Genomic DNA, 23,150 nt, shown 5'->3' with positions numbered 1-23,150 from the left:
CTTACAGATCAGATAGATGCAGTTACCTTACATCTACCATGATTTAACCAAATTAATACCCTTGTCTGTTCAAGTAATCTAACTTCTTAGCCTACATGTGATTATTGTCTTTGCTTCTACCATTTCCCCTTTGATGCTCCTCCTCTTCCTTTCTTAGTCTTTTGATTAATAACTTAAGTTCTTTCTCTGTTGGCTTGTCCTCATGTTTCCCTTTTTTAGTAAATACCTTTTTTGCTAGTAACAATATTGTCCACAATGGCTTATGAAGAGCTCTAGCCTTACTCCACTTATCAGTGCACCACAACAAAAACTCACCCTTCTCCAATTCCTTCGTCATCCGCCATGTTTTTTTTTTTTTTTTTAATTAAAAAGGTATCTATTCCTTGACTTAAAAGGTGACATCCCAGACTACAGTTAGTGCAGATGATCTATTTTTGTTTATTGCTTTAACCCCCCCCCCAAAGTCTTCTTCTTCTTTCGGCTTTTCCTAGTTAGGGGTCACCACAGCGGATCATCTGTCCGCTCATGATTGGCAGTGGAGTTTTACAGTGTCGAGTTGCCAGCCCAGCACCCAACCTTCCACAGAAGGCACACACACACACACACACACACACACACACACACACACACACACACACTCACACCTAGGGCCAATTTAGAGTGTCCAATTGACCTACTGCATGTCTTTGGGATGTGGGAGGAAACCAGAGAACACGGGGGAAACCCACGTGACCACAGGGAGGACATGCAGACTCCGTACAGAAGGCAGCCCAGCCGAGAATCGAACCAGAGAACCTCTTGCTGTGAGGCGGCAACGCTAACCACTGCACCACCATGGCTGCCCTAACCAGCAACTTCATTAATGTCCATAAATCAAATTTAGGCTTATATCCATCCACGTGTCCATCTGAAAGAAATATTGGGCATCCCAGTTTATGTTACGGAGCACCTTAGTACAATGCAGAGCATGGGAAGTAAAAAATGACTGGCTTTGAAAAAGTAATCAGTAAATACCTGAAATTTCACATAACTAAAGACCACATAACTAAGCTGAGAATGACAAAACTTCACATGATCAAATAATCACAAACTTAAACTATTTCCCAGGGTAAATAACCACTAGGCCAAAAACTCATGGAAAGCACACTGCACCATCTACAACCAACCCAGGTGGGGGGGATACACCCCCCACACACCCCAATGTGGGGGACTGCACACCCCACACCTCCCTAACTAAATATTCCAATTCTAGGATCACACTACAGTGGGGAAAAGGGTAAATCTCCTTGCTGGCCCAGTGGTTATTTACCCTGGGAAACAGTTTGTTCATGTGAAGTTGCGGCATTCTCGGCTCGGTTATGTGGTCTTCCTATATATATGTGTGTGTGTGTGTGTGTGTGTGTGTGTGCATATATATATATATATATATATATATATATATATATATATATATATATATATACACAGCCCATCCCTTCCTTGTTAAGTAATCATTACCATGACTCAAATATTTTTTCCTGAGCCATGACAATCCAGCAGTTCCATCCCAGTTCATAACTTTACTCAAAATATTGTTACCCAAGTGACATTTGTGTAGACTATAATACCTACTAATTTGTAATTAGTGTAAAAGTGAAATATTATAACACATTAAAAATGTTCATTTATAGTTTCACTTATAGGATGCTGTAGAGTAAGAAATGCAGTAATTAGTAATGTCAAAAGAAGCAGCTACATCAATAGTATACATAATTGTATGGAACGGTGTACAGCCCATATAAATATCATTACCTGCCCAACACCGTCATCACAAACAGAAAAGCTAATACAACTTTTTAAATAGATGAAACAATGAAGCCTCAAATGTCGCTTTCTGTATCAGCGTTCTGCAAGCACTGGTTATTTACCAGAACATTCCGCAGTATTTATTTCTAGCTTTCTTTAGTTTTGTTGGTTAACAGTGTCAGAGTGCAAATGACACCATCTCTTGGCCGTAAAGTTCCTGTGTCCTTGATCTCGAAAGACTGGCCTGGGGCAAGTTTAAAGTTAAACCTCTGAAGCAGTTTTGCCAAAACCACTTTTGCCTCCATCTGTTTAAGAAAAACAAAACAAAACAAATATAGCATGAATTAAATAGAACATTTTACGCATTGACAGTATCACATTGGGTTTTCCATCTTTCACACTCCAAACCCATGTTCTCCTTTGTTGAAATGCTAAAATAAGACATAACCATCAGATATATTTTTTATTCTTTACCACTTGTGTATTAAAGGTCCTCAACTCACTTGGTACTCTTTGTCAAGGCTTTGTACAAAGGCAGAGCTAATTTGTTTTTCCCATTTCAGTTTTAGGAGGTATTTAAAAAAAATGTGAGAATGACCACTGGAACTCGGGATTTTGAAGAAATGTGCTTCATAAAATATTTTTTTTTCAGGTTGCAGCAATAACAGTTTTTTTAGTTAGCTTTTTTAAAAATTTGTTTGCAAACTAGTCATACTAGACGACATTAGCACTTCTGGCAATGGACACTTCCTATATAGAAAATGTGTGTGTGTGTGTGTGTGTGTGTGTGTGTGTGTGTGTGTGTGTGTGTGTTTTTCTCTAACTGTATTTCTTTACTTTGTCTAAATATTTATTCTTGCATAAATTTAATTTTACATATTTTTTTTACAATGATTTCAAAAACTAGCCCCCAAATGTCCTATTTCGATCTTTGTCAAGATCATAGCAAATCTTGCACAAAACCCTGAGTTTTATAATTCCTAACTTTTCTTTAATTTTAAACTGTAGAGCATTTACTTAAATGAGAAAAGGCAATGATGCAAGCAAACTACTGCAGGAGATTCATTACAGAAAAAGAAAAACATGTTCCGATACATTTGTTGTAGAGAAATATTGGGCATCGCAGTTTACGTAACTGAGCTCCTTAGTACAATGCAGAGCAGGGGGAGTACAACAAAACGTAATCAGTAAATATATATATATATATATATATATATATATATATATATATATATATATATATATATATATATATATACATACATATTTTGTTTGTTTTTTTTACTGCATACAGTATGAAGTAAATGTCAAAGATTTATAAAACATGTCACATTTGACAGTTTGGTTTAATAGCACATCAGCTGGTGTTATTGACTCACAATGCTCATCTGTTCAATTCTTGGCTGGGGTACCTTTTATTTGTAGACTGCATTGCCCTCCCCATGTCTGTACAGTGCTTTTTTTTGGTGGCTGCTCCAGTTTCGTCCCACACCTTAAAGAAATGCCATAGGTGAAAGGGCAATCCTACAAATTACTCGTGTGTGTGTGTGTGTGTGTGTGTGTGTGTGTGTGCGCGCATGCGCGTGTGCATCCCACAACAGACCGGTATTAGATATAGAGTTAATATAGTTTGTTTCCAACCTTGCATCTACTGAGTGTTGTGATAGGCACAACCTCTCCCTGCAACCCTGAACTGAATAAGTGGATATCCACAGAATTAATAAATAAAAATGAGTGAACATGCGAGAAATACTTTAAAGAAAAAATGTCCAAAAAAATTTTCAAAATCATAAGTGACTTTATTCATGTTTTACTATGGAAGCTCACATACCTAAACATAAAGGATGAAGCAGGCACATTTTAGCCTTCAAATAGTCAGAACAAAGTTTTTTTATCATCCCCATCATATATGTTACAGTAGTAATGCAATGAGTTGCAAACAAGTTCTACCAAATTACCTGAGTTTTAAGTACCACAATCTGAATGAATATTGTCGGACTTAGAGCATGTGTTCACCCTAATAAATGGCACTTGTGCTTATCAGGCCTTGCAAGTTAACAGAAATATAAACTAAAATAAATAAATAAATAAATAAATAAATAAATCATTAGGCTGTTTAATTCACAATCATTCTTCCACAGGCATCTCTTGGCTCCTGCATTGCAGTGAGTAATTTTGTATTTTTAGCAAGAATGCCTTGCAATGTAAAAGAAAAAAATAAATGTCCTTTCTGTCAGGAATGATAGCGACTTCAAGCACACTTTGCTGAACCTAAAAGATGAAACAGGCACCTCTTGGCACTTAAATGGTGAGAACAGTTACATTTATTTATATTGATCGGTATGCCTGCAGCCTGTAGGGAATAAACGAAAGCAAAGAAAAAACATTGTGTGATTCAGGAAACACAACAACTCTTTTCTATATGTTTTGTGATTGAATGGCTTCTCTGAAATATTTATCAAACTGCTAAGCTTTGCCAAAGCTGTATTAGCAAGCTATGATGCTCTCTCATACTACGGTATCTTTTTTTAACAAACAATAATCATCATAATTAAATTATCACTTATGACATAGGCAATCATACATGTATTTAAATGAAAACAAACCATATTGACATATTTTAGTTGCAAACATTATATATCACTTATAGTCTATCCAGTCATTGTCAGTCAGACATTAAATAGCTCATTCAAATCCTGCCTTCTTTTAAACCTCATTCCTCCTCCAAAACATTATTCTGAATGTATTGTTCCCACAATTCCCATTTTTCTATGTAATTTGCTCCTGCTCTTTTCTAAATATCTAATTTCCACTTGTTTTAACTCTGTTACTGTATTCACTACTTCTAATACAGTTAGTTTAGACTTTGATTTCCATTTTCTAGTAATAGTAATTGCTTTTTTTTTTTTTGGCAGCCACCGTAATTAGACTTAGCAAGGCCTTACTATGTCTAGGCAATTCTGATTCTGTATCACAGCTGAAAATAAAAATCATTTCTTAGTTATACCAATTTGCTCACCCAGTGGACTTCCAAGATGGATGCACACTGAGTAACAGTTTAATTCTAGCTCTCCTAGTGTGAAAATAGAAACTTAGCAGACAAAGTCAGTGGACCTAGATTCCTGGGTAAATTTCAGTGACTGGCTAATAAGTGCACTGCCTGGATGCCAGGAAAGGAAATCAGTTACAAAAGGCAACAAAAGACACTGACTGTGAAAAGTACTGTAGCTGTTCAGCAAAAAGCAGTGCAAGGTCCAGACATGGCTTCCAGTAACTTAGAGGAAAGTATAAGGCAACTGCACACAGACCTGACTAAAATAAATTAAACACTGATGGAGTACATCAACTCAAACAATAAAAAGGCTGGAAAAAAATGAAAGAAACTTTAAACAGATATTCTGATAAGGTGATAAAACTGCAAAACTCAGATGTTGAAATGAAGAAAAGGCTGGCTGAATATGACACTGCACAAGAACAGATGTTTCAAAAAATAACAGAATTAGAGGAAAGAGCATGTAGGGAAAACCTGTGATTTTCTGCTGTACTCGAGAGGCTGGAAGGAACAGACTGTATTAATTTTATGAAAGCACAAATAAGCAACTGGACTGGTGTTCCACAACAGGAATTGTTAACTGAATGGGCACATCATGTGTATGCTCCAAACCTGGCTATGAAAAAACAACCTAGACCTTTAATATTAAAGATGCAATCTTACCAGCAGACGGAGTTGATTCTGACAAAACTGTGACAGAGGAAAAGCACTAAAGCATATGACCCACTTCATGTCATTAATATTCAGAAAAATACTTAGGAGAGGGGAAGAGGAGGGAGAAAGTTAATTAAGTAAAACATTTTTTTTCTTAATAGTACTATTTAAATAGTACATGTTTTCTTTGCCTGTTATAAAATATTTTTTCAGTTATTTTTAAGTGTAATGGTGATACTAATGAAAATAGGTGCTCCTGTTTTTTTTTTCTTTTTCCCTCCTTCTCTCTTTCTCCTTGTTCAGTTTTTAAGAAATGAATGCGCTGCAATGTAAAAAAAAAAAAAAAAGATCTGGTTAAAGGAGCATGACAAAGGAAAAATTAGTGTGCTTTTTCTCATTCTTGCATAGAGGAATGACTGGGTTAAGGCCATTAGATAATCTAGTAATATGTTTTAAGAGAAAGTAAGTAAATGACAAAGAATATTGAATATTAAAAGGCTTTCCTTCTGGTAAAAAGTTTTGTGTCTGGTGCTTGTGTCTGTAGCAAACAATCTGATAAAGAGAAATGGCTTGGAGAAAACATTTTCTGAAAACATTCAAGTGTTTTCCCAGCTGAGAGAGGTATAAAGATAAGACAAAACCAGACAGCATTTAACAGAACTACAAGCTGTACTATGCGTCTTAGCATGGACGACCTTTCTTTTAGGTTAGCTCGAGTCTGCGTTTGTGGCGGTCATTTCTGAAAATTTGTTCCTATTAGGAGGGTAAAACTTCAATATTTGAAGATGTACATAGTTTTGTGTGTTACTAAGTTAATAGGTTTTTTGGGCTACTGTGTGTGTGTATTTTTGTTTGAGGGTTTTCAATAAAACAAAAAGTTCTGTAATATGTGACACAGGCTCAAATGGACGTGACAAGAGACAACTGCATAAAAGATTAATCTGCCAAACAGTACATGCATGTAACACAAAAGATGGAACTAGACATTTAACAAAAAACTGTTATACATAAAAGGTGGGAATAAAAATTTCTCAAGAATATGATGCTTTCTATAATGTCTTTAAACATTAATGGTATCATAGATAAATACAAAAAACAGTGGGAACTATATTAAAATGAAGAGTGTAAATAGCTATGATACAGGAGACACACTTGGAAAGAACTGAACTTGTGAATTTGATAAAGAAAGGTTTTCAAGATGGTTATTCAGTGGAATACCTATGGCAAAGGAAGACAGGAGTACTTACAACAATTGCAAGAGGAGCTCCAAACGTAATAGTAGAGGATAAAAAAAAGATAATAATGGTAGATGTGTAGTACTAAGGAGCTACTGGCAAGGGTGGGGGATTACATTGGCATGTATTTATATTCTACCAAAAACTGCTACAATGGAGCGTAAGAAAATTCTGGGAGAAATAATCAGCTTTCAGCAAGGAATATTGCTTATAGGTGGGGACTGGAATTTAATTTGCAACAGTGAAGTTGTGTCTAGGGACCCAGAAGGGAAAATATAACAAAGGAGGTGTGACAGTCCCTACTCTAGGCCAGTAATCAAGGAGCCTCAATCCTCACCACTGACACTGATGATGGATAGCCACTAGGAACAAAAATTGATACACACAGTATTTTCAGATGCAGATCTCTGAACCAAGCACAATTTCCCATAAGATCACACAGGAAGCATACTGCAGACCTGGGGCTAGACTGTCTTTCTCTCTCCAGGCCCCAAACAAGACTCCACACTAACCACTTTGGAGCTCTGTGTCCCTGTCCCAAGTTGCTGACACACACTCTTGAATATCTGATTTTCACAAACTCACATACACAACTGGGAAAGGCTGGCATAGATTTACCAGCTGTGCCCTCCCCCCCAGACTATAAAGTAATTACTCTGCCATCAGTCAGCTACTCTAAGGCTCTTACAAGGATACCCAATTATACTGAGTAAAATGGATCTATATTAGATAATCAAACTTTCAAAAGTTTGAGTGTCATATGGTTGACATCATATGATCGAATTTTTGAAAGTTCAAATGTTTTAACGGAGATCTCTGTTCAGCTTGGAATGGGAAGATTTCCCTTTTCCTGAATTGTAATGCGATCTCAGACTTGTTATATTTAAAGAGCAGGGGGTATGGGGGGTGTAGGGGGCTTGCCCCCTGCTTAAAATGTTCAGGTAGGTTATTTGTGTATTTTTTTTTATTAGATGTTCGAACTTTAAAAAGTTCGATAATATGGTGTGGACCATATGACAGTCAAACTTTTGAAAGTTCAATTATCTAATATAGACCTGAGTAAAATTAATATTAATACAAATAGTAGAATTTGATCAAATTAGCAAGGCTTTTAGTAGCCACAGTGTCACTAAAATAAGCATAAGTACTCTCAAAATGTTATCAATATTCTTTATAAGACCAGCCACAATGAAAGGTATAGAAATATTTAATAATAAGTAATAAAATAGAAAACATGAGAATACTGAATATCTAGTTACAATAAACACTAGAGTTTCAATCACAGGAGATATAAAAAATAACACAGTTGGATAGATTCATAGAGATGCAGAAAAACAATATTTAACTAATCTCACTATATTTTTCTAAGTATAAGATTACTGTTCCCTGGTTACACACTAAAGCAAGTCAAGATGATGAGTGATGAGTTGCTTACTATAGCAAGGCAAGATGACATGTGAGGATGTATAAGATATCTGTGTGAGATCTTTCTTGTCAGGTTCAGAAAAACAAAGTGCTGCTGTCAGAGTACTGGAATATCTGTCACTAATATCTAATAAAATCCTAAACCTGTCATCTACTGTCAAATGCGTAAAAAACTCAACTTTAACCCACTCACATTCATCTCATCCCTCAAAGAATGTAACTGGCATCCTCTAAAGTACCTCAGTCTTGATGACGCAGTTGAATTTTTTAATACTATCTTCCTGAGCATCCTTAATTACCATGCCCCCATAAGACTTTCCAGAACCAAAGCACAACCCTCCCCATGGCTACAGAAAACCACTAAGTCAGAAATGAAAAACAGGGATAAAGCCTGGGAGCACTGGCGCAAAACCAAAATCCCCTCAACTAGACAGAAATTCCTAGAACTATGCAATAGAGTCAAAAAGCTAATAAAACAGGACAAATTGCAATACTGCCAGTCTGCCCTAGACTCCTCCCAACACAGCCCCAAACAATTCTGGTCCTCCATAAACTCCATCCTCCACCCAGGTAAAGTCAGTACCCCTCCTCCTAACATCCCTCACTCCTCAGAAAATATTGCTACCTCATTCAACACACACTTCACACAAAGCATACTATCACTAGCTAAACAACACACCCCCTACCCTCCAACCCACACCTTCAACTCGTAATCTCCCCACTGCCTTCTCTTTTTCTCCTGTACCTACCTCCAACATAAGAAAACTCTGAACTAAACTTAAGCCCACCAAATTAGCAGCAGACAACCTCCCAAGTGAATACCTACAAATCGCAGCTGATGCTCTGGCCTACCCAGTATCCATCTTGATTAACCAATCTCTGTCAGAAAGTTACGTTCCCTCACTGTGGAAAGTATCACATATAATTCCCCTCCACAAAGGCGGACCCTCCACAGAACTAACCAGTTACCGCCCCATAGCTATTCTGTCTCCACTCTCCAAAATACTAGAGAGATGCATACACTCTCAGGTCTCAGACTACCTCTTACTAACAACCTCCTTTCCAGTACTCAGCATGGTTTCCGACCAAACCATAGCACCACCACTGCCTTACTCTCCTTTACTAACACTCTCCTTTACTAAAATCCAAAAAATCCAAAAAATAGTAGAAACGAACCAAGCAGAGACCAAAAAGTTGCACGGACTGTTTAATGTAGTAAGCGCTTTCGGTCGAGGTAATCCCCCAACCTTCATCAGACATACACAAAATGACAACCATGATGCCTTCTTTAAATGCATGGCTTAATGAGATTACATTTTTGTTAATTGAATGATTCATTAATTATGCTTAGATGACCAAACTGTTAATATCCTGTCTAAAATAAATACATACAAGAAGGCTGTAGTTTTTCCCAACAAAACAGAATAAATATGAACATTTTACATGTAAATGAATGTTTGTATAAAATACATGTAAACTATGATTTGAACTATAGAATAATAAAAATATATAAATGTATATATTGATTCACAATAAATTAACCTCACTTTAAGTTAAAAAATTAATTGGTTGAGAATGATGATTATTATTTCTCAACCCTACACCATAATATCATGTTTTACTCCAATATTAAAATTCATATTTAGCAGCATTTAAACAAAATAAAATAAAATAAAACAAAACAAAACAAAACACAACAAAACGACACTCGCCAATAATTGTTATTCTCGTAACATATATTATTACATGTCTTATATTATGTTATATTTATTTAATAATAATAATTATAATTATAATTATTACTTGTACCTAGCCAACTAGACTAGCATCGCCTCATTAATGCTTTTAATTTTAGTATGCTTTTTAGTGATGCATACTCATTAAGACCTGGAGAAATATAAGCTGCTGTTCTAATTTGCCATAGTAATTCTTGTTCTTCTAACCAAAGTTGCCATGGTCCACCCCTAATACTGATATTGATTTGTTGAATGACCGAAAATACAAAGCCATGATCAGGTTCATCATGTATGTGCCTGGCAAGAGCATTTGTTAAATCTTTTCTGCCTACAGCATACAGATGCTCATATACTCTCTTCTTGAGTGATCTTTCCGTTTTGCCTATATAAAATGCATAACATTTTACTAACACTATCCTTCAGCATAAAAACAATGGCTATCTCTCCTCTGCTACTTTCCTAGACCTATCTAAAGCATTTGACATGGTCCCACACAAGCAACTTATCTCTGTCCTCAATAACCTATCCTTCTCTCAATCAGTCACCAACTGGTTTCAGAGTTACCTGTCTGACCACCAAAAATCCATTGTATGGCAGAATGACATATCTCCCCAACTACCTGTCTCCATAGGGGTTCCCCAAGGATCCATCCTTGGACCCCTACTCTTCTCTGTTTTCACCAATAATCTAGCCTCTGCCACCAAACATGGCACACTCATACAATACGCAGATGACTCAACCATCATCTGCTCAGCCCAGTCCCTACCCAAACTGCAAAAAGTCACACAGGAAGCCTTTTCCTCTGTTGAAACTTGGTTATCCGATGCCCAATTAATACTCAACCCAAACAGAACTAAACTACTCATCTTCCAACCCACCAAACATACTCAAAACAACTCTCACTTTAACATCACAGCAAAAGACAACACCACTATATACCCAACTGAACACACCAAATTGCTAGGAGTGGAAACAGACAATAAACTAAAATATGACATTCACATATCCATGACCATAAAAAATGTCTGCAAAAAACTACTTCTCACCAAAGCAGGAAAGATTTCAATAGCAAATTCCCACCTTATCTCCACCCTACTTTATGCCTCTCCAATATATACCAACCTAAGGCAATGCGATCTAAACAAGCTAGAGACCTGCTACAACAAAATCGCCAAATTCGCCACAGGGGCATCCTACCATAGTCACCACTGTCTCTCACTTGCTGAACTGGGCTGGCTTGAACTCCCTCACCTCCTTCAATGGTATCAACTCTCACTCGCCCACAAACCAGTAAACCATCCACTAACTGTCCATCCCTCCAGAATCTACTCCAACCCTATCGCACCACCAGACCAGTAAGATCCAGCAACAGAAATCACTTGCAGATCACTAAAGCCAATAACTCTTCTGGTGAAGCACTATTCTCTTGCACCATAGCCAAATTATGGAACTCCCTTCCACCCACAGTTACCTCCGTACCATCATGCACCCACTTCAAAACTTTACTAAAAGCACACCTAAAAAGATGCTGGCTATGCCCTTGCAACTCCCACTCTAAAATCACCCACCCCATCCAACCACTACCTTTCTTTCCACTCCACTAACTACCTTGATTATAGCAAGCTCAGATGCTCATAAGCCTAGTACTCATTATACAGCAGGAACATCTTATTGTAACATGTGTTAATGTCTGTTACGTACTTCACAGATAAAGATTCTAGTTGTCTACTGATGCACTATGTTCTTCATCTGTAAATATGTTGTAAGTAATTGCTATGTTATATTGTTAATCACTATGTAATCCAATGTAACTACTGTCTGTTTATTTTAACTGTGGAGCTTTTCTCCCCGGGCCTCCGCTGAAAATGGACCTACGTCCAGTCAGACACTCCCGGTCAACAAATGTAAATAAATAAATCATTTCAGTGCTGGTTATAGAATGACATCCCCTCTGTTCACCTGACTCGGGTACAATACACACTCAGAGCTTTGCTAAGATCTGTTGCAGCATCTGAAAGCTATAAAGCAATTTCAGAAACTTCCACCCTTCCAGAGTAGTAATTAGTTCACCCCAAAGGACAATACAGCAAGATTCCTAGTCCTGATTTTCCCAGACATTTTTGTCTCTGGCTGCAGTCAGACCTGTAAGATAAAATCTTTATGGCTTAAACTAACCCATTTAATTTTCAACCTTTTTTTTTCAAACTTAGCTAGACTGAGATTAACCTTTTCCCTTCCAGAATTCGCTATTAAAACACACACATTTAATAAGTTATAATAATACTGTCTGACATACATGCATATCTCTTTTCTGTCCAGCAGGACCCATTGTTGATGCATTTTTAACAAAAGCAACTTTACAAATACATTAACACAAATATCTGTACAAATCAGTGTGATAGTCAAACGACATAAAATTCTTTACAAAACACCAGCTAGCTATACCGGCATATGTTACACATGCACTGCCCTACTCTCTCTGCACAGTTGGCACTACCTCATATTATGACATGATGGTAGATTTTTAAATAAATTTATGAAACTATTTGGCATGGAAGATGTGTATTCAGTACTAGGAGTTTGGAGTGAATTTACATATTATTTCCCAAGATTCAAAAACTGAGCTAGGCTAGAAAGAATTTGCATTTCACAGGAGCATGTGCATTTAATTGAAAGTCTTCATACACACCCAATAACTACTTCAGATCATATGCCAATGATAAGTAAAATAAAAACACATGGTAATGAAACAAAAATGAGACACTAGCACTTTCCCACCTATTTGCTGTAAGGAGAGGAATTTAAGGCATGAGTAGTGGAAATTATTCAGGAGCTATTAAACATAGAAACTTCTTCTGAAAATATAGCTAGGAAGTGGGATAAAATTAAAGTGGAATTTAAAAATAGAGTGGAAATAAAAGAAAGGGAGATATAGTTAAGAATTAACAAGAATTATTTAGAGGGACTGACATATGTTAAAGTATTGCAAAATAGGGGAATCTCACAGAACAAGAAGAACAACAACTCCAGAATGCTAAACAGAAAATAAGGGATTACCTCAATAATATGCATGAGTTTAGAAAGATTGCTGTTAAGCAACAGTTTTTTTTTTTGATAATCACTCTAGAGTGCAAATCTTTTAGCACAATGACTCAACAGACAGTTGAAAGGGCTGTCACCAAGCTTAGGGAGCTTATAATAAGGAAGATAACAAGAAATCTTGTAGAAATATTAGAAACATTTCAGAAATTCTGCGAAAGTCTGTATAAAGCAGAGAAATATGGAAATAAAGAAAAGGTACAAATGGAAATGTTTATGGAAGAATTAAATATGTCAAGGCTAGAAGTAGAGGAGGTTCAACTGATAACAGTTAGGATAGGAGGAGATAAGATAAAAATTGTGATGTATAACCAATGTACAGGAAAGTCCCCATGAATAGATGGTATTCCTGTAGAAGTTTGGAAGCTAGGAGGGAAAAAAACTGATAAATGTCTGGAAGGTTTTGTTTAACAGTATTTTAAGAGGAGGAGAAGTGCCAACATTCTGGAAGAAAGTGGTGGTAGCTGTAATACCTAAACAGGGCAAAGGTCCATCAGATCCAGCTTCATACAGGCCCATTTTAATACTAAACCATGATTATAAATTGTTTATGTCTCTAATGGCTAAAAGAATGGCAAAAGTGATGCCAAAATTGATAGATATGGATCCATTTGGTTTTGTGGAGGGGAGATAAACACATTAACAGAACACTGATGATCCAGAGGGAAGCAGAATGTAAAAAAATACCACTGTTGTTGGTGGGTCTTGATGCAGAGAAAACATTTGATTGAGTAAGCTGGGAATTTATGAGCAGAGCAATGGAAGCATTTGCATTTTCTGGTAAAATTATAAGGTTGATTAGGAGGATATATGAGGGATCGGAGGTGAAAATTAAAGTGAGTGGGGTCCTCTCTGATAATCTCTGCTTGAGATGAGGAACCAGGCTTTGGCATCCTCTCTTCCCTTTGTTATTTGCATTGCATTTAGAACCACTGGCAAAGAAAATAAGGGACTCAAAAATCCAAGGATATAATTGGTATGGTAGTCAAGAAAAAATAGCTCTAGTTGCAGATGACATTATTTTATACATGACAAAACCAGAAAGGGACATTACAGTGCTATGGAACATACTGAGACAGTTTCATACCTTTTCAGGATACAGAATTAAAGAAGTTAAAACAAAGGCAATAGCAGTAAATTATGTACCCACATACAAATTGGTTCAGCAATATCGATACTTATGGGGACATGATAAAATGAAGAAAGGAGTATGTATTAAAATGATTCTGGTGTGGCAGCTAAGAATATGTGGAAAGAGACTAAATGAAACATAATACAAAAAGTGAGAAAATGGAAGCTCTGTTATATGGATATCGATAATAAGCTGCAAGCAGTTACATTTTTTTAGTCCCTTTAGTCTTAAATTACAGGTCAGGCATATTTTTAGCAACCAGAGGAGACATTGTGGATAGCAATTAATAAAGAGTTGAAGGATTTTACCTGGGAGGGAAAGCTGGCAAGAGTCAACAGAGATAAGCTTATTCTTCCAATAGAATAGTGCGGATTGGGATTACCCAATTTGAAGGTATATTTCACAACACAGTTAAGGCTCCTATACATAGCACAAGCAGAAAACTGTAACACAAAGTGGAAAGATATGATGTTGAAACAGGAGGGACGCTTAAGAAACAAGGAACAACTGCGATTTTAGATGCAGACCATTAAGGAGAATAACAATAATCATACAAAATATTACATTAATAAAGTAGCAGAAAGTATTTCAAGAACTAAGCCAACATGGGAATGGAGAAAGGAGATTCTGCCGATAGGGATGAGTACAATTAGGGATACAGACAATAGGCAAGAGGGGGCTGGAATTTATTGGAGAAAACTGGCAAAGGAACCCAGGAATTGGGAACAAATAGCTAGAAAGGGAAAGATAACAGAATGGGAAGACACCAATAACTTGTTTGGACTACAGGTTAGAGATTGCCTTCCCTATCAAGGATTTATATCAGAGTATAGGCAAAGAGAAAGAAATTGGGGGGGTCCTAAACAAAAGACCATCACTAGTAAAGTTTTTAGTAGAATTTAGAACAAAAGTTGCCATTGAGAAAGGACTAATTAGTAGACCATATAAAATATTGCATGTTAACTACAAGAATCAATCAGAGGAGGTTAGAAAGGATTGGAACAGAGATTGGTTAAGCAATTCACAAAGAAACAATGGGGGGTATATGCATGTTTTGCAAATATACAACACAGTCTAAAAGATTTAAGATCTTTGCTTGGAAGCGTTTACACAGGTATTTTTATACCCAAAGTAGACTCCAAAGAATTTTTCCTCAGGTAGACAGCAAATGTTGGAGGTGTGATGGGGAAGAAAGAGGTGACTGAGAACATATTTTCTAGGAGTGTAATAAATTGGCAAACTTTAAAGATTTTGACCTATGATACAGAATTGGAATTGTCTAGAAATAATAAGGCCTTGTTCAGTCTAATTATGGTGGCTGCCAAAAAAGCAATTACTAGAAAATGGAAATAAAAGCCTAAACCAACTTTACTAGAAGCAGCGATAGTAAGAGAGATAAAACAACTGGAATTTGGATCTTTACAAAAGGGGTAGGAGCAAATTACACAGGAAAAAATAGGAAGTGTGAGATCAATACATGTAGGGGAGGAACGAGATTTAATAGAAGGCTGGATTCGAATGAACTATGCAATGGTTGACTGACAATGACTGGGTATATTATACACAGTGTATAATGTTTACAGCTAGAGTTGTGTTGGTATGGTTTATTTTCATTTATATAAATGTAAGGTCGTCTGTGTCATATATGATAATGTTCTTATTCATATATTGGCAAGACTTCCGGAAAACTGTTTAGCTGCGTTAAAGAACATTGTGCAGCCATTAGAAATAAGGATCCAAAAAAGGCTTTAGCTAAACATAGCCAGTATTGTCCTGGTTTTCAAAAATTCCTATTTTTTATTCCGGAACATTTAAATTTGTTTTAGAGATGCTGATACTTTTTTAGAAGTCAGAGAGTTGATGTGGCAATTGCAGTTAAATGCAAATACAAGCCCAGGGTTAATTGAAACTCTTAACATCAAGTATGTACTGAAGTGGCAGAGATAGCCACAGGGCTTACTAATACTTGTGTGTTACTTTTCCCTTGTTTTTACTTAGTTAAGTTTTATTACTTGATGTAGTCTTACTGTCTGACGTGCTTTGCCACCAGAGGTTACTTAATATGCTGCTTTACATTTGTATTGGCACCCGCCGTTTTTTTTTTTTTTTTTTTTTTATGTACAACACCATTTTACAACCTGCTTGCGTTGACTTATATATTTGTGTACTTTGCTCACAGTTTTAGTTTTCTGAAGAAGTTCTGTTTACTAAATAAAGAATGGAAGTGCTTAATACTAAGTTTGGCTCCAATCCTTTGTCTGCCTAGTGAGAAAGTTTTTTATTGCTTAAATTTAGTTCTTCTTTCTTTATTTTCAGTTCAGTTTTTAGTTCAGTTTAAGAAAGATGTTTCTTGTTTAATTAAAAAAATGTATTTCTGATAGTCTGCAAGGAATTTTTTAGTCTGCCAAATTACTACACTCCCAAAAATATGTTCCCAGTTATGTCTTTCTTCCCCATCACAACTCCAACACTTGATATCTACCTGAGGAAAAATTCTTTGGAGTCTACTTAGGGTATAAAAATACATGTGCAAGCACTTCCAAGCACAGATCCTAGACTTTGTTGCTTATTTGGGAGACATACATATATCCTCCCATTGTTTCTTTGTGAATTGCTTATCCAGTCTCTCTTCCCAATCCTTTCTAATCTCCTCTGATTGTTTTTATAGTTATCATGCAATATTTTATATGGTACTAATTATCCCTTTTCTAACAGGTCTATATCACTTCATGAAATACGTGAACATCGAACGCTCACATGAGCGAATATTCACGTACTTGAAGTTTATGAATTTTTTTGGGGGTACAGTGAAGATCAGGATTTTTGCCCTTTCCTCACTGTAGTGCAATCTCAGAGTAGGAATATATATTTAGCGGGGGGGGGGGCAGCCCCACACAATACAGTTTTCGAGTACGTGAATATTCGCTCATGTGAGCATTCGATAGTCACGTATTCGATGAAGTGATATAGATGCTTTCTAACAGCAGAGTCTGTCCTGGATTCTAGTAAAACTCTACAAGTGCTGGTCTTTCATTTAGGATTCCCCTATTATGCTGTGGTATCTTGTTATATGTGGACCATATCTTTCAGTTTGCCCTACTTTGTGATGCAGTTTTCTAAATAAGAATGGTGACTATAACTTTTTAAGAGAGGAAATTTTTATCTGGATGCAAGATATTTTTTTTTCTTGGTTTGTGTGTGGATTTTGACAGCTTTCTCATTTACGAGGTGATATGAAGAAACGTGTTGGCAGAACTAGAATAAACATGTCAGATTACAAACTCATCTGCTTATAATGCTATGGTTTCCCAAAATTTATACTTTAAATACATTTTGGGGATTGTCTTGTAATCGAGTAGGAGTTTATGATCTTTGCAGTAATACAGAAGTCAATAAAAGTTTTTATTTTACAGACAAATGCATATATAAATAAAATAACTATTTATTGTGGGTGTTGCTTTTGTGCAGTAATCTCAACACACATTTCATCACAAAGGTAGTCACTATAGTATTGATATGCAGATTTTTTTTTTCACTGAAAAAAGAGAGAATCATCTTTCTTATTAAGAATGCTTGATAATCACCAGTATCATCTTGTATATGAAAACGGGGTTGGTGTAAGATATGTCTGAGAAACAGAAGGATTATTCTTATTTTATTTTATTTATTAATAAAATAAATAAAATCATCTTGTATATGAAAACGGGGTTGGTGTAAGATATGTCTGAGAAACAGAAGGATTATTCTTATTATTACTAATAATAATCATTTTTTAAGTTGAGAGAGGAACGTGGTAGAGCTGACTCAGAAATGGATGCATAAACCAGGTTGTTTTTATAAAACCTAAGAACTCTTCCTATGCAGATTTCATGGAAATGAGCTCTCTCATAGGACAGCTTGGTTCATTCACATACAAAACCACCATAAAAGCTAGTACCATACTGAGTTTGGGGGTCGATGGTCTCTTAAGGTCAGAACTGTCAAAAAACTGTGTGTCAGGTTAGTTCATGACACATTGCTTTCACTTTTCTTGCACTCCATCAAAGAAACAAGTGACCGTGTGCTTAGATGAAGAATAGATTAAATTATGATATAAAACATATTGAAAATAATTATTTTCACAGCTTCATAGTGTAACGTTTAAAGACAGATATGTAATATATCACATTTGTCACACATGTAAAAATGGGATCACAGACATCTTTTTGTCCTGTGAAGGCAAGGAGAAATACAGTAAGAAAGGAAGATGTTAGTCAACAGTCTGAATAACTACTGAAGTTGTTATTCCATGCAACAGGCAAAAAATTGTCCCTCCACCTTATAAAGTAAACTGGAAGGACCCGTTACATGTGTCTTCTATTGCAACTTCACTGTGGGGGGAGAAAGAAGACCCTTTTTCTGGTGTGCTGCATAATATTTGAGTGGTTCAGCATGTTTTTATTCATGTTTCATGTAGCAAAGATTGGTTCTCTCACCATACCACATAACTAGTTTAATGTCTCATTGAAAGGATGGTACTTCATAGAAGTAGTACACCCCCCTTCTGTACTGCATTTTCAGTACAGACACCTGATTCCAAAGTCCCAGATGCCAGAGTTGGTGGTACCTGAAAAGAATGTTAAATAACCCTATGATAATTATTAGAAATGAATAGAAGCTTTTATTTTATTTACTAGAAGAGTATAACATGCTATCACATTAAAAATGCCATTGTTTCCAAATTACCAGAACTCAGAATTGTTTTGTATAATTCGCAGTTTCTTGGTAAATGTTGTCATTGTTCCATACCCCTGTCCTAGAGCTGCCTGCCCTGTTACTTCCGTCAGCCATCATCTTCTTCTGAGTAACCTTCCTTGCTCATCTAAAAGTGTCACGTTCTTCTTTTTCTGCCACCTACCTCCGTGTTCTTTTTCTGCAGTTTCTTTCCAGTTGTCCCATCCGACCCATCTGTTTTTTCTTCTACTCTCAGTTGTCCTGCCCCTCTGCTATTTGACAGCTGCCAGTCTTATCTCTTAGCTGTCTTCACCATCTACTACCATATCTTCATTACCTGTCTGGCTTTTCTCACACCACTTTACCCACTTGTCTCCCTGTCTGCTGCTGCTTGTGTTCCTACTCCTATAACCTCTTCTATTGATGATCTATTCATTTCTTACGCCAAGTTCTCTACTTGTCTTACTGTTTGAGTCTCATTTTGGACCTACTCATTTCACTACCTATATTGATGATTTATTCACTTTGCACACCACTTTCCCCCCCCCTTTATTTATATCTGAGTCTTCTTTTGTTCCTACACATCTTACTACCGATCTACTCTTGCCTCTTCCTATGCTTTCCCTCCATCCTGTCTCCTTGTAGTCTCCTCATTCAGCGTCCCAAGCTGCCATTCCTGTCTGACTAGCCAGTTCACTAACATGTCTGTCTCTGCCATATCCTTCACAGAAGTTCCACCCTTCTCTTGAAGACCCCTACCCAAAAGCTGCCTGAGCCAACCACGATCCCACCATACTCACATCACACCATCTTCTCTTTTCTCGCATGGATTACTCCCTTCCTCCTTCCCTTTTGCTCCATGCATCTTTTCTAGTTTTCCAATTAGCTTTTCCTCCTTCGTCCATCTTAGCTTAGTACCCTTGTTATTTTATATTGTCTATAACTTTCTTATGTTTTTTCTAATTCCATATCTCGTTATGCCTTGATCTGCCTCTATTCTCCATATGATGTTCTAGAAAGCCGTTCCCTTTTTTTATCCAGTACTATCACATACTGCCTGGCATTACACTGTAGTTTAGTCACTTAGATGCATTTCCCTGCTTCTAGTGATGATACTCTACACAAGGCTCTGCTTGAAACTATCACACGCTACTGCTTGCTCCTCTGTAGTGCCTAAAAGCATTGGCGACTTCCAAAATTAGTGCTGAAAAAAACGCTTGTCACTGCTTTGCCACCCTCACTCTACAAGAAGTATTGTTTCTGGTCTAGGAGCTATTCCGTTCTTCTGTACAGTGAAACTCTATTCTTTTCTCCCTTGATCTGACTCTTTGCTCATTGTTATATCTTTCTGTGCTGAGTTATCTGTTTTCCCTTTTGTTCTGGCCCTCCCCTTCCACTTAGTATTATTTCAGTCTAATCTGAAATGTCATGTGCTGTTCTCTCCATGTATATGTTCATCTGCACAAGTAGGAACACTCCCATGTTGTTGGTGGAGTTTTCTTTCATTAGTTCTGAAAACCACTGCTTACTGTCTTTCAGAAGCACACCCACTTACTGATATTGTCTGATAAATTCATTATAGGAGTATTTCTTGCTGCTTTTTTTAGGGATAATTCATTTAATAACTATTCAACACAATGTGCAGTTCACATGCATGATACACACAAAATATATATCCGCAGGCTGTCCTGTCCTTTGGAACTCTTTGAACATCCCAGCCCCATGCCCCGTAGTTTATTAACATCAGTATAACCTATTAACCCCTCAGTTAACTAACATTAGTATAATCTATTAACCACTCAGTTTACTAACATTAGTATAACCTATTATCTAGAGCCTTTCTCCCCGGGCCTCCGCTGAAAATTGGCTTCGTTCCAAGTCAGATTTTCCCAGTTAACAAATGTAAAAATAAAAAAATTAAAAAAAAATATTAACCCCGCAGTTTACTAACATCACTATAACCTATTAATCCCGCAGTTTACTGACATCACTATAACCTATTAACCCTGCAGTTAACTAACATTACAACCTATTAACCCCACAGTTAACTAGCATCACTATAACCTACTAACCCCGCAGTTTACTAACATTAGTATAACCTATTAACCCCGCAGTTAACTAGCATCACTATAACGTATTAACCCTGCAGTTAACTAACATCATTACAACCTATTAACCCCGCAGTTAACTAACATCACTATAACCTATTAACCCTGCAGTTTACTAACATTAGTATAACCTATAACCCGATTTACAAAACATACCAAAGAACAAACACAGAGTATTTACACAGAATTTAATATTACTCACAGATACAGCCATTGTTTTAATTCTCCTCCTGTTTCTCACACACTATGAGCCCATGTGTATCACTTTCCCATTTCTCCTTCCAGTGATGCCTCCTCATTACTTCTTCCTGATTTTTATTTTCATCCCAGAAGATTCATTTTTATACATTGCTTAGTCATTCTTTCCTTCAGTATCTGCTTTTCTATTTGCATCATTTCTGCCATTACATGCATCACCTCCCTAATGTTCACTTCTTTGCCTGTTTTCCAACTCCTAGTTTACTGTTTTTGGTGGTTAATAACAAAAATCTTAGTACATTAACATATCATGTCACTTTCCTTCCAGCAGCTCAGCTCAGGAGAAAATTAATCGCCTCAACCTGCTAGTGTCTTACCATGATTCCTGGCATGAAGACCTACAAATTAAACCTGAAGGTCTCCAATTTCTCACAAGGCCAGAAAGTACGCCTCCAAACTCCTATTTATCCAGAGTGCACATACACTCACTTCAGGGTACATCATATGCTGTCTCCCAGCCATATAAAAGGGGCTTGACTTGCTTTTTCTCTGCAACTGTTGTCCACCAAGGCATGGTATACCCTATGTATTACCCCTCTTTGTAGCTCAGTACCTGATCTTGACAATATGGTTTTCTTTTCATTTCCATCTCATAGTTCACCACTACCTGTTCTCTTGTAGCTTAACAATTCTAATGCTTAAAGTTGATAGTTTTCATATATTTCTTCCTGCTCTGATCTTCTTTTCCCCTCTGGAAGTTGCTCCACAAACTAGAACTTCCTATTCCTAGACCACCATCTGTTTAATACTTCAATATTAAGAGGTATGTGACAGTTGGGTGATCCTATCGGGTTCTAGTTCAAATCTCCAGAGCTTATACTCAACACCCTGCGTATGTCATTATATACTTGTCACACGAGTCCCCCCTTCCATCATCTGTACCATCCATCATCATTTTGAAGTGTACACTGAGTTTTTCAAAGTATGTGGCAATCTTGAATGCACTGCTCTAAAATACTTGTATAGACTGGGAAATGTCAGACATCCCATGTCTGCGGGCAATGCCATCTTTTTTTTTCATTTTACCCTGGGGGCCTTGTTGTTCCATATCTAGTTCATTGTTTCTCTCCTAAGACCTTCTGAAAAACTCCTCCATGGATCATATACAAATGATTGTGTTGCATACAAGATCTGAGGAGCTGTAAACATTTTTATTGCCTGGATTCTGTTATCCGTGTCTGTTACTACAGTTTTCCATCTCTGCAACTTCCTTAGACTTTACCTTTCTCCATGTTTCTTTTGGGGTTGGTAGGGGCCTGTTAAAATCCAGACCACAAGGTACCTTACTCTAAAATGGCCCTAGAGCTGCAGACATTTCTGAACTAAATTGTGGGTTGGTTCAAAATTCACATTAATGGCCTTAGTTTTGTCTTCATTAATCTTATATCTTGAAATCTTTGCAAACTGCCTTACAATGTCAAATATTTCCATCATATCTCTCATTGGGTCAGTACTGTATAAAATTACATTTATCAGCAAATAAGGCCAATTTTTCCACACTCCCTTCCCAGTCTCAGTCCTTTATATCTAATTATCTACTTTTCTGAGCCAGGGGTTCTAGATAAAGTGCAACGAGCAATGGGAACAGTGGTTATCCCTGCCTTGTTCCCCTTGTGATCTGCACTTCAGACATTACTAGAGCCTTGACCTTTACAACCACTATGAAATCCCTGCACACTTCTTTTAATCATGATCTAAACTCTCCTAGGAAAGTCCATCTTGGGCATAGCTTTCCACACATAATCCTAGTGATCTCTATAAAATGCATTTTCTGCATCAAAACTTAACAAGACTAATTCATGTTTTCCCTCTTCAAGACTTCGCTATGCATCATGTGATTTCTAATAATACAGCCAAAGGTTTGTCTATTCTTTATAAACCTGCACAGGTCAGGGGTCACTTTTGCCAGTCTATCTGCCAGTATTGTAATAAAAAAAACTTTATAATCATGAT

At 36.8% G+C, this 23,150-nt stretch overlaps 1 protein-coding gene across 1 annotated transcript in view; it reads right to left on the bottom strand.

Annotated features, from left to right (window-relative positions):
* Positions 1 to 754: 754 nt before the first annotated feature.
* The window catches only part of LOC122804682 (cholesterol 24-hydroxylase-like), a 491,057-nt gene continuing 468,661 nt past the window's right edge, over positions 755 to 23,150 (bottom strand). Inside the window, exon 15 of the mRNA XM_044074688.1 lies at positions 755 to 2,090. Within this exon, the coding sequence (XP_043930623.1) occupies positions 1,932 to 2,090 (159 nt within the window). The 3' untranslated portion in view covers positions 755 to 1,931. The remainder of the gene's footprint in view (positions 2,091 to 23,150) is intronic.

This window comes from Protopterus annectens, chromosome 6.part0 (genome assembly GCF_019279795.1).
Source record: "Protopterus annectens isolate FY-2018-M chromosome 6.part0, PAN1.0, whole genome shotgun sequence".
Taxonomy (NCBI): Eukaryota; Metazoa; Chordata; order Ceratodontiformes; family Protopteridae; genus Protopterus; species Protopterus annectens.
This window is presented reverse-complemented; position numbering and strand designations above follow the sequence as displayed.